We start from the raw sequence: 15,765 nt of genomic DNA, 5'->3' as shown, positions 1-15,765 counted from the left end.
CTGAAGCGTAGCTCCCTCTGATATACAGCTGAGCCCTCACACCTACCACCCACTAGTGTGACTGTGCATTTTCACACTGCCTCTCCTCTGTTTCTCCTGCCCTTCTTCCCTCCCTCCCTCCCTCCCCCTTCCCCTAACTCCCTCTCCATCTGTCCACCTCTGACATCCTCCTCATCTTTCTCCTCTCCCTGTCCCCCCCCCTCATCTCTTTCTGTGCCCCTCCTTCCTAATTGGCTGTATAAGCCACAGTGGCGGCCGGTGTCACGCTCTGCTTCAGTGAGCGCGTGTGTGTGTTTTTGTGGATCCATATGTGCGTGTGTTTGTGTACGCGTTCCTCCTCTGCTTGCAGGCTGTTGGTCATGCTTGACTAATGACACTAGAGCTGTTGTTTTGGCCATCAGGGCCTCACCTATATTCACAGCCCAATAGCCGACCCCCTCCCACCATTATAGAACCTATCCATCATGCCCTCCATCACTCTCCCTGCTTCCTCGCTGGCCTCCTACCAATCTCATCTCCCTTCCCTGCTTCCTCCTCTGCTGTTCTGTGTGACATTACGTTCTTCATGACAATATAATCAAATAGAGAAGCTACTCCTATTAATTGCAGCAGCCCGTAGTCTGCAGAAGATGGTGTAGTTGTTATCTTTTTCTGTACTGCATGTCCAGGAGTGCTGACTAATCCCCACGTTGCAGAGCCGAAAGTGTAACAGTATATTTTGACCTTGTAGCCGCCAATTTCAAACACTGTCATTAGATTCCAGCCTGAAAGCTTTTTGTGAAAAGCAACTTCCAGCCTAAAATGTTTAGTACGGCTGTTAGTCGTTGCCATGATGGACCCGTTGTGTTAGAGAGCGTATAAAGCTAAAAAAAAATCGATAAATGTTTCAAATCCCATGATGCAGTTGGATATGTTGAAAGCCAGCATCGCACATTAACACAAACGCCGGCTATGTTGTGTGTCCCAAGCATGGAACCGTGACTGTTGTTGTGATCGTGCCAGTGTCAACCCGACCGTCGAGCGTGACTTGTGAGTGCAGTGTGAAAAACACGACAACAGCAGAGTGTCAGCACGTCGATATTTGTTGTAAAACTAAAAGCCTGTAACCTTCTTTAACCTTTTAAAGCTGCATCTATCCTACATGTCCAATTCACAGAGGAAACACACACACACAGAGTATTACGTAATTCTTTGCGTCAGATGTCTGTGGCCAGTGCAGGTCAACCACACCCAGTCAGACTTTGGATAATGGCAGACGAGCTGCGCCCAACTTCAAAGAATCTTTCCACCGACACCGTTGCCACAGCTCACAGCCAATTTCCTCGGTCCACTTTTTAACTTTTATACGTCCACGTGAGTCGGTGACGCTGGTTTTGTGGTTTCCCTCGCTCTTCTCTAGGTGTAGCGCCCCATAAGGGAGGAAAGGAGGGATGGGAAGGGAAATGAGCAAACGACTAGACTGTGCTGAAAACACCAGCCTGGAGATAACCATTATCATACCGCTCACACACTCTGATTGCATCTGTTTTATGTCTCAAAGGTGTTAAACCCAAGCAGCCGTGAAGAGGTGAAGTGTATATTGGCTCCAGTGTGACACAGGCTGTCATTATGATATCCTGACACTGTGTCATTTCACTCTGTGTTTTATAGCTGGAGTATTCTGGGCCATGTCGGCTACGATGACAATCAGACACATGTGTGTGTGTGTAAGAGGTGATTCATAGTCTGTGGGGGGGGGGGAAGGGGGCTCACACGAGAAGGAGACAAAGGAAAGAGGAGGTCAGGAAGACATTAAATTGATGTGTTGTATATTTAAGAACGTATTGGTCGTATATCACTGACGTTGTGTTGTGTACAAGCGTGATAAAAAACCAGGCTGGAACAAAAGTGAAAACATTTTATGAAAAACAATAGTTTGATATATTTAGTTATTTAATAGTTTGCAAACTAGTGGTAGTTTCATTTGTCACCGGGGAATGAAGATGGAAATATTTGTGTTTGTATCATAGACTTTATATAAAGACAGACAACGCATCTATTCTTCTTCCTGTCGTAGAAAAATAAAGCTAAAGTATCCGACGCGTAAAGCTGCAATATCAAGGTCTAAAGAATTTTTAGGACTTAGTTGATTCGAACTTTAAGCATTTATTTTTTTAGTACAGGGTCATACAACGGCCTTTTCTCTTAAAACACATTAAATAGCCGGGCCGCGCCTCCTAGTTTCCCCACTCTGCGTATTACATCAATTCAAAGTGGCCCATTAAACACGCTTCTCCTCAAATTGACCCCACGCACCATTCCCTCTCGCTTTTTCTCACACATAATTTCCCCAGAGTCCGTCGGTCAGCGGTATTCAGAGTATGGGGGGTGGGCTGGGGGGGCACACATAGTAGCCAGGATGCCCCGGCCGTGTTTGCAGCTATTCCTAGCCACGGGGTCGCTAAATGTTTTACGTGTTCCCTCGGCTCGAGCCTTTGTCCGCGTCGGCCCCCGGAGACTCTTGTCACCGAGAGCGTTTGTGTCCCACTAAACTCTCAAGAATTCCCACTCGCTATTTGCGGCCGAGCGCCACTGAACTGTATTCATGCCTCATCAGAGTTCACAGAGTTGGTTTAATTGCCGTGTTGTTTACTCGCCCTGAGCCCGGTCATTTCCTGTCCCCCTTTTCTCCCAAATATTGTCCCATTAAAGTGTGATGCTGGGATTATGTTTAGAAGAGAGGTGTCAGAAGTTATTTTCTGTTGAAGATCATTTAAGAGAAAGGGAAAAAGCTGTGAAGACAGGGTGGCTTTGGAGGTTTGTGTGTATTTCACTGTTTTTCCGAGGATGGAAATGATGAGAGCCAAACCACTGATGTCTGGTTTCATTAGTTCTTATTGCAACATTATAAAACTAACACAGGCACGGGGTAGGTGGAGTGTTTAATCCCAAAATAGTCTTATTTAGAAGTGCTTGATGGAAACATCCAGTCAGTCACCAGCAGCAGAAGTATCTGGCCACAACCGTGTTTACACAGCTAAGGTCATGCTCCAATACCCAGCCCTCCTACTTCCTGTGTGATTGAAATGTGAAAGGATTTGTTTGTAACTCAAATGTCGGGAGCGATTCAGGATTTGAATATCAACCTGGAACCGGGCAGGTGGAGCTGACGATGTCGGTGAAAGGTTGTTTGCTCTTTCTGTGTTGATTAAATGAGCTGGTGTTAGATTATTACCTCCATCGAGGACGTTATGCTTTTGCTTTGATTGTTGGTTTCTCAGCAGGATTACGCAAAAACTATTAAGCTGATTTCCACGAAACTTAGTGGAAGCATGGGACAAGAAAGAACCCATAAACCGTACAAAGGGGCAGATCTGTAATTTTTTTTCCCCGACTATAACAAGTGATTTACAGTACATTCAAACCACCGAAAACTCCAAGTTCTGCTCCTCCTCCTTTCCAGATGTCGACCAAATGAACAGCAATGCTTTGTCCCATCATGCAAACTGAATTAAGAAGGAACCGGCAACGGAGACCTAATCTGACCTATGATGTCATGTTGCACTCTCCCCTTCTCTTTGTCACACCCTATTGCTCGTGTGACTTTCTCTCATTTCTGTCTCAAGCAGGAAAGGGGGGGGGTTGAAAGTAGTCTCTCTCTTTTCTATAATCTCCTTGTGTTCTCATGGGATTTCTCCGACATGTCGGCCATTACCACCGACCAAGTCACCGGCCTCGGAACTGGTCCAAACGCAGAGGACGTGTTTTCCCAAAAGGATTAACCTTGTGCGATTGCATTCTTTCTCTAGCTTGACTGGAAATGTTACTGATCCGAAGGTTTGTCTGGATTCTGGGGTTTGTCACTTGAGGTGTGAGAATAGGCCTCAGGCAGCATCAGTCATTCCAAGTCATGTGATGAGAAGTCATCAAGGTTCCTCCCTCTTATTTATTAACCTGAAGTAATATGTAATTAGTTTGCACTATGTAGGCCTTTACAACAGGCAAATAAGTTGCTAGTTTGAAACCAATAGCCTCATTTCTTTCGATTATCAGTAGCATAGAATTTAACTCAGGGTTTGCTGCTTGACATAGAAACTATGGAAAACTATTCAAGATCCTGTTCTCCTCTTAACACTGCCCGTTTGATATCTCGTCTTCATTCTGCTCCCTTTCCCAATCCTCTTGACACTCTCTGATATGAACGACTTAGTCTAAAGATAGACATGTCCTCCTCCTCCTCCTCCACCTCTTCATCTTCATCTTCTCAGCACCACCGGGTGCTTTCTGAGCTTTCTCTGCGACTCGGAGAGATCTGGAGCGCACGCTCTTCATCTTCCCCTCGCTCCTCGTCTGCCTTCGGGGGGGCACTGCAGCATCAGCAGGAACGCCGCTCGTTTATACGATACCAAAATAAGGCTGCAGAGGCCGAGACTCCAGTGACGAGACCTTTTGACCTATGACCTTTCAACCCCATAGACCCCCTGAGAGACCCAGCAGTCAGAGGAGACAGATGAGTGCTGGTCATGGTCAGACAAGAGAAGGGGGACCGTGCAGGGTGATGAGGAGGGGGGGGAAAGGCCAAGGCGGGTGTTTGGTCAGCAGTGATGCCTGCAGGAGTGCACTCTTTCTCTCTCATGCACACACACACAGAGAGAGAGAGCTTCTTCTTAGCCCTGTGTCTCTCCCAGGTCATGCTCCATAAGCTTAAAAGCAAGGCCTCAGGTGGTAATTCACTTAAACCTGCAGCAGCATCTGCCACTCAGGTCCTACCGGTATTATTCCATTAAAAATGACAGCAGCAGAGCTACTTCCAAAGTCCTGTTTGTGTGTCATTCTATCTTCAATTTCTCCTATACACCCACACTACATATAGATGTGTGTGTGTCTGTGTGTGTGTGTGTCTGTGTGTGTAATAGATCCGCAGGCTGATTGCTGTTTAAACACAGCTGTTGGAGCTCCTGAGGTGCGTCTCATTTCATGCCTGTGTATTTACAAATTGAAGCACCTCAGAGAGTAGGCAAACACAATGTATGCTCATTTTCGAATTTGGCCATTTCCCTCTTCCTGTCTGCCTCCAGCCAGCCATGATGTCATTCCTTACTGCAAGGATACACAGCCCCTGTCATGCTGGGAAACCCCCCCCCCCTCCCGAAGAGCAATGTCTCAGACCAAAGGGCCGTGCGTGGAGAGACACATTCGCGTGCAGCCAAGTCGACTGTTACCATGTCATTTGAATGAGGGCAAACTTTGTGTGTCATCTGCAGTGATGCACCGAGTACATGTAAAGGTGAAGCCTTCTGGCTCCTCCCCTCAGCTCCCCGGTCTCCTCCTCCTGCCCACAAGTCCCTCTCATCCCCGAGGAGTTGCACCAACAACCCGGAGGACAGATGGTGTTTCCTGCCATTAGGGAAATCAGGAATTCTGCACATCCTGGCCATTTCCTGTTCCGACTCCCACCCGCGTCCATGAGTGCATGGATGGAGCGGCACACATGCGCACACGCTTTGTTCGAATGTTTTTGTTTACATACCCAGACTCTATCTTTCTCAACAAGATGTTCCTGATGTGTCTGATATGTATGCCAGTGCAGGAAACCATCCGTCATCAGCCCTGTAATGTGCGTGCACACACACACTCACAGAAGTGGCAGCTTAGGCTTATGATGCCACCTGTAAAGACACTGAGGCCGGGGCAGTATATTTATTCGTGCCGTCCGCAGCACATACAGCGATGGAGCACGTGTGCCGTGTGGAATGTGACCGCTGCTGCCCTGAAACAAGCGCCCCTCAGCTGCCTGTGTGTGCGACTGTGTGTTTATCTTCAGCTGACCGATTTTTCTAAAGTGTTCGCGATCATATTCCTGTTTGCTTTGACAAACGCCCCGGCTGTTTTATTGCCTTTAACCGACTGCCTGTTTTATTACCCGCTTTTATCGGCTTGTAACAACAAAGCGTGACTTTCAGATTGCCTCTCCAGTATTCAGTATAACCAGAGAGCCTTAGACACACAAACACACACATACACATTCATGAGATCAAACGAACCGGGGTCGACAAAGGGGTTAATCCTGGTTTGGTACAGTCCCCACTAGTGACTGACACCGCACAGTGTGAATAACAGGAGTGGAAAGACACCCCCTGAAAACATCAATGGGATTACCCAGGAATATTCCATCTGACTGGACTGTATTGGGGGGGCAGTGGGCTGTACCAAAGCAAGGGCTCTGTTAAGGGAGTCGAGTTTGTTGTTGAATTGAGTTTATTAATTATCCATCGCTTAAGTTTATACTGTGTTATGATGTGTGTGTGTAAGGCTGGAAGGGCGGAGCCATCATGCACATCCCTTGGCAGCTGCCCAGGTGCGTGTCCTGCTGAGCCACGCTCTCCTTCTGTTTGACTCACATGTCACCGGGTTCTTCCTCCGAGCTCATTGGCATGTCGTGGGTGTTTATTCCTTCCTCAGGTTGGGTAATATCAGATTGTCCTCAAGGAGCGTGACAGCCCGGCTGACCTAGAAATGTTACGCACAGACAGGGAGGGGCGTCGTATTGTTATACTGTGGAATGGGGCCATTTTTGTGGTCATAATAATCTTTGTACAGCCCTGTTTAGTCTAATCTAAAGTGTCCTTGTTTAGGATTTTAAAAAAAAACTGTTTGTCTCCTTGCTTTCGTCAATCGTATCCAGGCAGATTCATTTTGACTTAATTCTTAAAGGCTTGCTAGATACTATCTACACATGTTATTTGTAAATGTGTCATAGAAAAGCCCCTAATAAGAAATATCGCTTTTTGTAGCATTGCAAGATGTGAACTCCTGCAACTTCACACGTTGCAGCTGCAGCACGTCTCCTTTTCGTCCAGCAGAGGGAGCCCTCTCAACACCTTTGCCTGCCGTGCCCTCCTCCCCTCACACTGGCCCATATAGCCACTAATACCACCTGCTCCTGTTGCTCAGAGTGGCTCGATTGATATTGGCTTCATGCTGAAGTGATTCACTGCAGGGTTTCAGAGATCACACATGTGACGCTGGTTGGTGCTCCTCTCCTTCTTCCTCCCTTTCCTCCGTCGTCATCCCCCCTTTCCTGTGGATCCTGAGCTGGAAGGCGAGATGTAGGGTGTGTCAGCGGTGAACAGAACAGCAGACACTACAGGGCATTCCACCGATTAGACTGCACAGGGTGCCCGCCAGGGGTCCGTGAGCGGTTGTCATGGTAACAGGCAGTGAGGTTGGCATGAGCTGAGGGTTTTTTTATTTATTTATTTTTTTCCTCTCTTAGATCATTCTTGCGATGTGGGTGTTATCTGATTCTGTGTGTCTGTGTGTGTGTGTGTGTGTGTGTGTGACTTTGCACAAGTGTGTAGAATCATCTGACAATCTGTTTGTGTCTTGTGTGTGTGTGTGTGCAGATGGAGCAGGTATCAGATGACGAGTTGGACCATGGAGCAGAGGAGGAGGACAGCGATAAGGAGGACCAGGACCTGGACAAGATGTTTGGAGCCTGGCTGGGAGAACTGGACAAGCTCACACAGGTTAACACACAAATATATATAAATCTATATATAGACTCACACAGGTACAAGAGCACGGAGAAAGGAAGGGACTGTATCCATAGCAACCTTAACACTGCTAATCCCGTCTCCCTACACTGTATCCTAGCAACTCCCCTCCCACCACCGCTTTGTACTGTGTATTTGTGCAGGTGTGTGTGTCTGAGAGAGAAGAATGAGTCTAGCAGGCTGACATGGTTGCTTGGATCCTGTGGTTTGACTGTGATGTCAGGAAGTGCGTGTGTTTCATCGGTGTGTTTGCTCTGCAGAGTCTGGATGACGGCAAGCCACAGAAAGCCCTGCAGAAGGCTCCCCTCAGACAGGAGACAAACATGGCCAACTTCTCCTACCGCTTCTCAATGTACAATATAAACGGTGAGGCTTCATTCATATTACGTGATATCACAGCCCTGATGAGAACAAGGTCAGAAATATTGATTAATAACACCCTTTCCCCTCTGTCTTCTTCCTGCAGAGGCGTTGAACCAGGGGGACACAGTGGACCTGGACGCCCTGATGGCCGACCTGTGCTCCATCGAGCAGGAGCTCAATACCATTTCCAAACCGAACTCCACGTCTCGAGGCCAGAGCAAAGGCCAGCAGAGGACCGGCGTGGGCCGCGCTGCCAGTAGCAAGCACACAGGCACCAGTGGAGGGGGAAGCAGCGGAGGTAGTCTCTCAGAATAATCTGCATTTGCCACAACGTAGTATTTCATCATGAATAAAATAACCACTGCAGCAATCCCTTCACATTAATATGGAATCATTGTAAATAAAGCTGTTTGCCGTGCTTGGGCTGGGATGATGCTTCCGCTTGTTTTGCACAGACGGGGAATCGTAAGCTCCTCTCCTGGTGAAAACATGTCTTCCAGTGGAGACAGTAAAAGACTAATAACAAGCACATGGAGGGCAATAATAGAGGAAGGGGAACATTTACACTGTGACACACAGTTTGTCCAAAGAGACGCTTGTTACAACTCAAGCTGCAGTTTAGCAGCCTTTTCTTCAAATGTACGTGTTATTATTATTGGATGAATATATTGAAAATTAGGGCTGGGCAAGTTAACTCGTTTTAATCGAGTTAACTCAAGTGATGAGTTAACTCGATTGTTTATCCGCCAATTATTTTCTTTTTTCCTATTCTGCAGCAGTCAGCAACAGACTTTCACAAAATAAAAGCCTGACTTTCACAATAAAACAATAAATAATCAAACCTGAGTTAATGCGAGATAAAATAATTAATCGAGTTAACTCATCACTTGAGTTAACTCGATTGAAACGAGTTAACTTGCCCAGCCCCATTGAAAATGCAACATGATGCTGCAGCTCAAATCCAGTAGATGAATATGTAGAATATATACTGTTCAATAATTAAATATATTAGTATAAATTCCTCCTCCACCTGAACCGTGTTGATATTCCCAAACAGGAAGTACCAGTAGCAGCACCAGGGCATCGCCGGCCAACACAGTGCGAGGCGGCAGCGTCAACGCTCGCCCGGCAGCCTCCAACATCTCCCTCGATGACATCACTTCCCAGCTGGAGAAGGCCTCCCTCAGCATGGACGAGGCGGCTCGTCAGACGTCCTCCTCTTCCTCCTCCTCGTCCTCCTCGTTCTCCTCCGCCACGCTGCGGCGGCCCTCGTCGGGCTCCTCCGGCGGCGGGCAGCACCGCAGGACGGGCTCCGTGGGCGCGGTCAGCGAGCAGGAGGCGCCGTCCCAGCGGTCGAGCGTCAATTCAGCGTGTGCCTCGGCGTCCAGCATGGACTCCCTGGACATCGACAAGGTGTTGACGGGAGGAGAGGCGGAGGGCCAGAGCGGCTCGAACGCCCCGGGACCAAACCAGACCAGCACCGAGGTATGGCCGACACACAAACACCGAAAAAACACATGTTACGGAAACCCAAGAGGTAGACATAGTATTATCAGCTAATAGGAAAGTGTGTGTGAGCGCCACCGGGTCAGAGACATGCACGTCTCCATGTGTATCGGTAAGTCTGTGTTTCACAAAGTCAACACATTCGGTAAATGAAGTCCAGCTGCTGTCCTGCATGTTTAACCTCCACAGCATGAGGTCTGTGAGAACCTGCATGCCTCACCGACACAATCCACCACACGTCCCCCGGTGTTGTGGATTGGATGATGTTCTCTGTTCACTCACGGAGCTTCCTGGCTCTCTTAACAAAAGCTAAACTACTTCCTCCCGTGTGTTTGAGAGGAGTTTAACCTGGTTCCGTGGTAAATACTCCAGCAAACACACTGTACATAAACAGATGTGTATGTTTATGTGACTTGTCGTGGAAGGGGGACAGCGAGGAAAGGAGGAGAGCAATGTAAAACCCTGACAGTGAGGAAGGATCTACACTTTGATATTTATTTCTAACCCATAACTGATGCTTCTTTTTAAAAAACAGATTAACCGATAGCAGTAATCAGTCAAAATCCAAGTTAACACAAGTTCTAGAGCATGTCCCCTGTCCCCCTCGTCTGCATGTGTTTACATTACCTGTGTTTGCATCCTTTCATGTATCTGTGGCGTCTCCACACACCCCCCCTTGCCTGCACCTCCCCATCTTTCCCAGCATGTCGTACTGCGGCGGGCCAATGGTCAGCCGGCCAGGCGGCAGCTTGACTTCACCTCACAAGCGGGTGAAGTGGACCGGGCCACTGTAAGTGCACGTGTGCGAGCTTGCATCTGTGTGCATGAGTGTAGGCATTAGTCCATGTTAGGCTGCATCACATTCTGACCACAGTGACATGGTAGATTTTGTGTGCAGCCTTTGGTCTATGTGTCATGTGTGCACATGCAACCATAAAGCACATCAGTGTGTACCGTGTGAATGGATTGTGTGTGTTTGTGGAAGTAGTTGTAGACTCCAGGTTTAGCCAGAATTCTCAGTATACAATGTATTCACGTGCTCCAATGTTCTGCATCCTCTACTTCTCACCACCATTGCTTCTTTACCCACAGCTGCAGCTACATGACAGCCACCGCTGCTGAGCGCTCCATTTATGGAACCTCCTGTCGCTTCCACGCTTTAAAAAAAATATATATATATTTATAAAAAAATGATCAAAACACCCGCAAATAATAATTAATAAGCCTCCGAGAATCATCTGCCACCAACTTTCTCTGTGTTTTTGTCTGTTCCTCTGCTCTCCTCTTTATTTACAATCTCCTTTCTTCCTCTCTTCACCCAAGCACTCGTATCTGGACCGAGAAACCTCACTCATTTTGAAAAGCATAGCTGGAAAGCCTTCTCACCTCCTGACCAAGGTGACCGCCTCCTCATACACTCGCTTCTTTGTGGGGATTTTTTTTACCCTGGTGTGCGTGCACTGCTCCTTGTTTCTGCTTTGCATGATTAGAGGGAAAATCCATCTTGATAACACTATTGAACAGTCTCTCACAGTATCACTCTCTTTCTGATATCTGTCCAACACTCTTATTTACAGTGGATTTAGGAATACACGTATGTAGAGAAATACATCTAGTACTACATTGTAGTATTTAAACTATTAACAACACGAGAATATCAAAATGGATTTTCCCTCCCTTTCATTTATCATCTCTCTCTTCATGACGCTGGCTTTTAAATTTGCACCGGGCCTTCATCAAGAGAGGATTTGATGTCATTAGAGCTGCAATGATTAGCCAGTCGATAATTCAATAAATTCACAGGTAAGGATTTTGATCATCGATTAATCGTTAAGTCCTGTAACGGGCACTCTGACTTAAATAATCTTGAGTTGCAGCCCTATATGTCATCTCAAAGTTGTGTGTGTTTGTGTACCATGCTTAAGTTTGTATTTTGGGGGGAATGTCTAGTGTTACTGTAAAAGCTTTACTGTTCACTACATCAAAAGTATTTTATGCAACGTGTCACATCTATTTATCCTTTGCGTCGCTTCTCCTTCATTCTCAACTCGCTTTATTTTACTGTCGACCTCTCGGCAGCCGTCAGCTTCCCCAGCAAGTGTATTGGTAGCAGACCTTGGCCGCCACTCAGAGCTTATTCCAATCAGATGTGTGCAGATTTGCGGTTTGGAGTTGGCCACCGTCGATTGTGATTTATCCCGCCTTCGCTACACAGCACGTAGCCAAGTGAACGGCAAAGGATTCCGAGAGGTCCCTAAATCCTAACGACATTTTTATATCCGAGAGCTTGTGCTGAATTTGTCGCAAAACCACAAACGATCCGAATCTTGAATCGTAGAAGGGTTTTTCCGTGGCTCTTGAGATTTTGATCTGATTTGATTTCTCAGGACCTTTTAAAGACTTCACAACAAGGACAGCTTTGTACTATTCATGTAAGAGAAAAGAGACAGATCCCCATTAGCAGCCGCTGGCGTTGAATTCAAGTTTCTTTCTAAAAGCTCCTCTCATATAATAGATGTGAAGCTGAAAAGCCCTGAAAATATTATTCTGCCAAAATCTTGCTGATTCCTGCAGTTACTTTTTCTCACTGGATTACAAAACAAAGGAATCTTAATTGTTTCACGGCTATTGGTTTCAGGCATCTCAGCGTTCAACTCTGCCCAAGTTTGCAGAAAGCGTTTGAATCACTTTAAAAAGGGCGGAGGGCGGCAGATCGCCTGAGGCCAACCGGCTGCGAGGGAGTTAATGTGTTAGCGTTACACTTTTCAATGGGTGAGACTTGCACATGCTCTCCCTCCCCTCACTCAGAAATCGGAATAGTGAATGATCGCAGTTTGTTTGGGGAGGAGGGAGAGTGTGGGAAGAAGAGCCATGCTTGGCAGAGAGCATTTCAAAATTGGCTCGTGTGTGAAAGCGGATGGGAAACCAGCGGCGGAATAGAAATCAGACCAATGTCCGTGGTGTAGGTGTCATGAGGCGATGGGATAAAGGACAAGAGAGCGAGTGGTGGTGGTGGTGGTGGGGGTGTACCGAGGGCTAAACCTACAGTGTGACTCTGATTGACTCTGGACTATAATCTGCACAACCCCCACGACCTCCGTTTCTCCTCCAAACACACTCGCTCACACTCAGATGACTGAAAGCCCGGATCTACGTGTTGACCAAACAGAGGGACGGCTTCATTGCATTAATGTGTATGTGCTCTGGAACACCGTCATGTGGAAGAGACTGGGTCAAGGGGGCGGGCGGGGGGGGGTTGCTCTTGAGATTACAGGCTTGGGGAACGCTTGTTAATGCCCCCCCTCTGCCCCCTGTCTCTTAACACACATGCCAGAGTGTGCACAACTTCAAATATTCAGCACCTCGGCTTCTCATTCCACTCTCAGTCCTCGTCGCTGTAGTTTCACGCCGGGGGGGCCAGCGTCGGTCACGGTCCCCCCCCCCTCCACTCCTTGTCCTGACTGGCTAAAGGGTCCTGCACATGGGGCTCAGTGGTTGGCTGGTCTACTATTTTTTAAGGGGGATTATCTTTTATCGATTGGGCACGCTCCCGAACCTCTGCATCTGTTCTAGAAAGAGAGAGAGAGGGGAAGAGAGTGATGGAGAGGGGGGGAGGAAGCAGGGAGAAAGGAAGGGAGGGGGAGGGGCATAGTCCTCCCCACTGTCTCACTTGGGGCTTAAGTCAAGTTGTGCACATCTCAGGCACATGTGTGTGTGTCAGTGCTGTCACCAAGTGCTCGGCTGGTTTGACCGCTGTCTTCTTCGGGTGATGGAGGACGTGGACGCCGGGCGGAGGATCACGGTGGAATAACTTTTGTATGAAGCAGCAGCAGCAGCAGTAGGTCTTTTTTTTTCTCGCACGAACCCGTTTTCATCCATCTTCATCAGTTATGGACGCGTTTTGGATATTTTTGTAAGATCTTCCCCCCTTTTTTTGACTTGATCGTCGCAGGAGATGATTTTGTGTTTGAGTGGAGGGCGTAGAAGCTCTGAGCCGATCCCTCACTCATCCACCGCCGCTCGCCCTTCTGGGATCTTCAGCCATTGTTTCCCCTCTGCTGTATAGCGAGATCAAAAGAAACCACCGCAGCCCCATATACGAAAATCCAATATGGAACCATAGACGGCAAATGGAGCGCCATATTTGAGGGGATGCTGGACCGGTGTCACACTAGCAGAGGTTTCCCATCCCAGCGTTTATTCGTTTATTCACACATAAGGGGAAACCTGCTGAAACACTACCTGTGGAATGGAGGTGATGGCATCTTGTTGGAGGGGGCAGGTAAGCAAGCCGGAGGAAAATGAGACACCAGGCGCCACCGTGCCCGAGACCGGTGCGTTTAAATGGTGTAGGAGAAGGCTGCTTACTATTTAATGACGTGTGTGTGTGTGTAGGATGTTTCATTCCTGCCCTGAGATGAAAGACCTGGGTGAAGGAGACGAGGCAGGGTTATGGAGAATAATAAAGCGATGTGGTTTTGTGTGAATGACAGATGTGTTAACCCTGCTCCTGTCTTCCTTTAGGAGGAGCAAGCGGCCAAACTGAAGGCGGAGAAGATCCGAGTCGCCCTGGAAAAAATCAAGGAGGCTCAGGTTAAAAAGGTACGGCCACACTCTCCCTCACTCACTCGCTTTCTCTTTTTTGGAAAAACCCATTCGGACTCGGATATAGTAATCGCCGTCTCGTCATATTCGCCGCACGCCGCATTTCTTTGTGAACTTCATTCACGGCGAGGCGGCGAAGCGCAGAGAAAATAGGTCATTGCAGTGTTTGATTATGTGTGTGTGCGTATCAGCCGGGGAGGGAGCGCGAAATCAGAAAGAGGCTTTGGGGAAAAAATGCAGTGTGCGTAGCGAGACAATGCAAACACATTCTGCACAAGACGTCTCATTTACACCATCCAGCCGAGCGAGTGTCGGTTCTGGGCGAACAACATCGGCGCCTTGCTTTGTCCAAACCCTCGGCCTGTGTTTGTCTCCGTTGGGGAAATCGGTATTGGGCTCCACAGACAGTATCTGCGCCAATGAATGAACTGTCTCTGCTACTCCATTTAGCAGAATGGTCCTTTTTTCCATGCAGTGAATAGCGTTCCAACGAACAGAGCTAGACTTGACTGCCAAGTGAATACATTATGACAAGATAAAGCCTCCTGGTTCAGGCGGCACATGAAAAGAACCCTCAGCGCTGGAGAACGCTGCGATGTGCTAAATTATTAGTGCTGTGCTTGTCAGCATTATACGCAGCCAGTTTTACTACTAACTATATTTTATATTTATCACATTCTCGCCATTTTTAATGCAGAAGGAAGGACATTTCGCAACTTTCTCTCTCGTTGAATTTATGGGGTTTCTGGTTCAGTTTTACTATTCTTCTCTACTTCTGCCAGACCAGGGGGTTTGTAAGGGTCCCTCCTGTGGGAGATGTAGGTCACACTCCCCACGTCTGAGTCACACGTCTCGGTCAACTGTACCAACACATACCGATTAGATGTCTGGGTCCCAATGGGCGGGGACTAAACGGGAGGTCAAGGAATCGAGGGGTTTTATTTAGTGTCACCCCAGGACGAGTCTCATGTGGGCTGTTGATTGTGTCAGACTGGATTCTGCACGTGTGCGTTGGTCACGTTCAGCTTAGTTTAAGCTTGCTTGTTATGGAGGACTTTTGTTTACCTGTGGATGCAAAGACTTTGGCAAGATTACTGGATTACAGTGCTAAGTAGGCGTATCCAAAGGCTAACGGCATATTTCGCCCTGTTAAAGAAAGTGGAACAAGAATTCCTGGATACACCACCTTCTTAATCCAAGCCACTCCGAAAGTCAATGAGTTCTTCCTGGGTCAATACCCCACCCACTTAGCAAGTTTTGAGAAAATCAGTTCAAACATACAGTAATGAAGAGTTCAATATATATCCAGCCAGGTGGAAAGATAGATAGATAGATAGATAGATAGATAGATAGATAGATAGATAGATAGATAGATAGATAGATAGATAGATAGATAGATAGATAGATAGATAGATAGATAGATAGATAGATAGATAGATAGATAGATAGATAGATAGATAGATAGATAGATAGATAGATAGATAGATATTTGTTTATTTAGAAGGATCCCCATTAGCTCTACCCTAAGACAGAGCTACTTTTAGTGGGGTCCACATTTAAGACATACATACAGATATCAAACATTTATAACATACGTTAAATTACAAATATCAAAAGTTAAAATACATTAAAATACTGATTATACAATTTTATATTACAGATATCAATAATTAACTTAGTGGTTATGCAGTTTTACCTTTGTCATGAGATAAAACACTGATATATCCAATTTCAAAGAAGCGAAAACTGCAAACCA

The 15,765-nt window shown here is 47.0% G+C and overlaps 1 protein-coding gene across 2 annotated transcripts in view; it reads left to right on the top strand.

The window, feature by feature from the left end:
- Nucleotides 1–15,765, top strand: part of raph1b (Ras association (RalGDS/AF-6) and pleckstrin homology domains 1b) — a 37,678-nt gene that overhangs the window by 13,673 nt on the left and 8,240 nt on the right. For both annotated transcript variants that reach the window (XM_061066741.1, XM_061066742.1), the window contains exons 3-9: nt 7,386–7,508; nt 7,796–7,901; nt 8,002–8,196; nt 8,956–9,383; nt 10,108–10,194; nt 10,728–10,802; nt 13,929–14,006. In XM_061066741.1, the coding sequence (XP_060922724.1) occupies nt 7,386–7,508; nt 7,796–7,901; nt 8,002–8,196; nt 8,956–9,383; nt 10,108–10,194; nt 10,728–10,802; nt 13,929–14,006 (1,092 nt within the window). The remainder of the gene's footprint in view (nt 1–7,385; nt 7,509–7,795; nt 7,902–8,001; nt 8,197–8,955; nt 9,384–10,107; nt 10,195–10,727; nt 10,803–13,928; nt 14,007–15,765) is intronic.

This window comes from Limanda limanda, chromosome 23 (genome assembly GCF_963576545.1).
Source record: "Limanda limanda chromosome 23, fLimLim1.1, whole genome shotgun sequence".
Classification (NCBI taxonomy): Eukaryota; Metazoa; Chordata; class Actinopteri; order Pleuronectiformes; family Pleuronectidae; genus Limanda; species Limanda limanda.
Note: the sequence above shows the minus strand (reverse complement) of the source record. Positions and strands in the feature narration are given on the sequence as shown.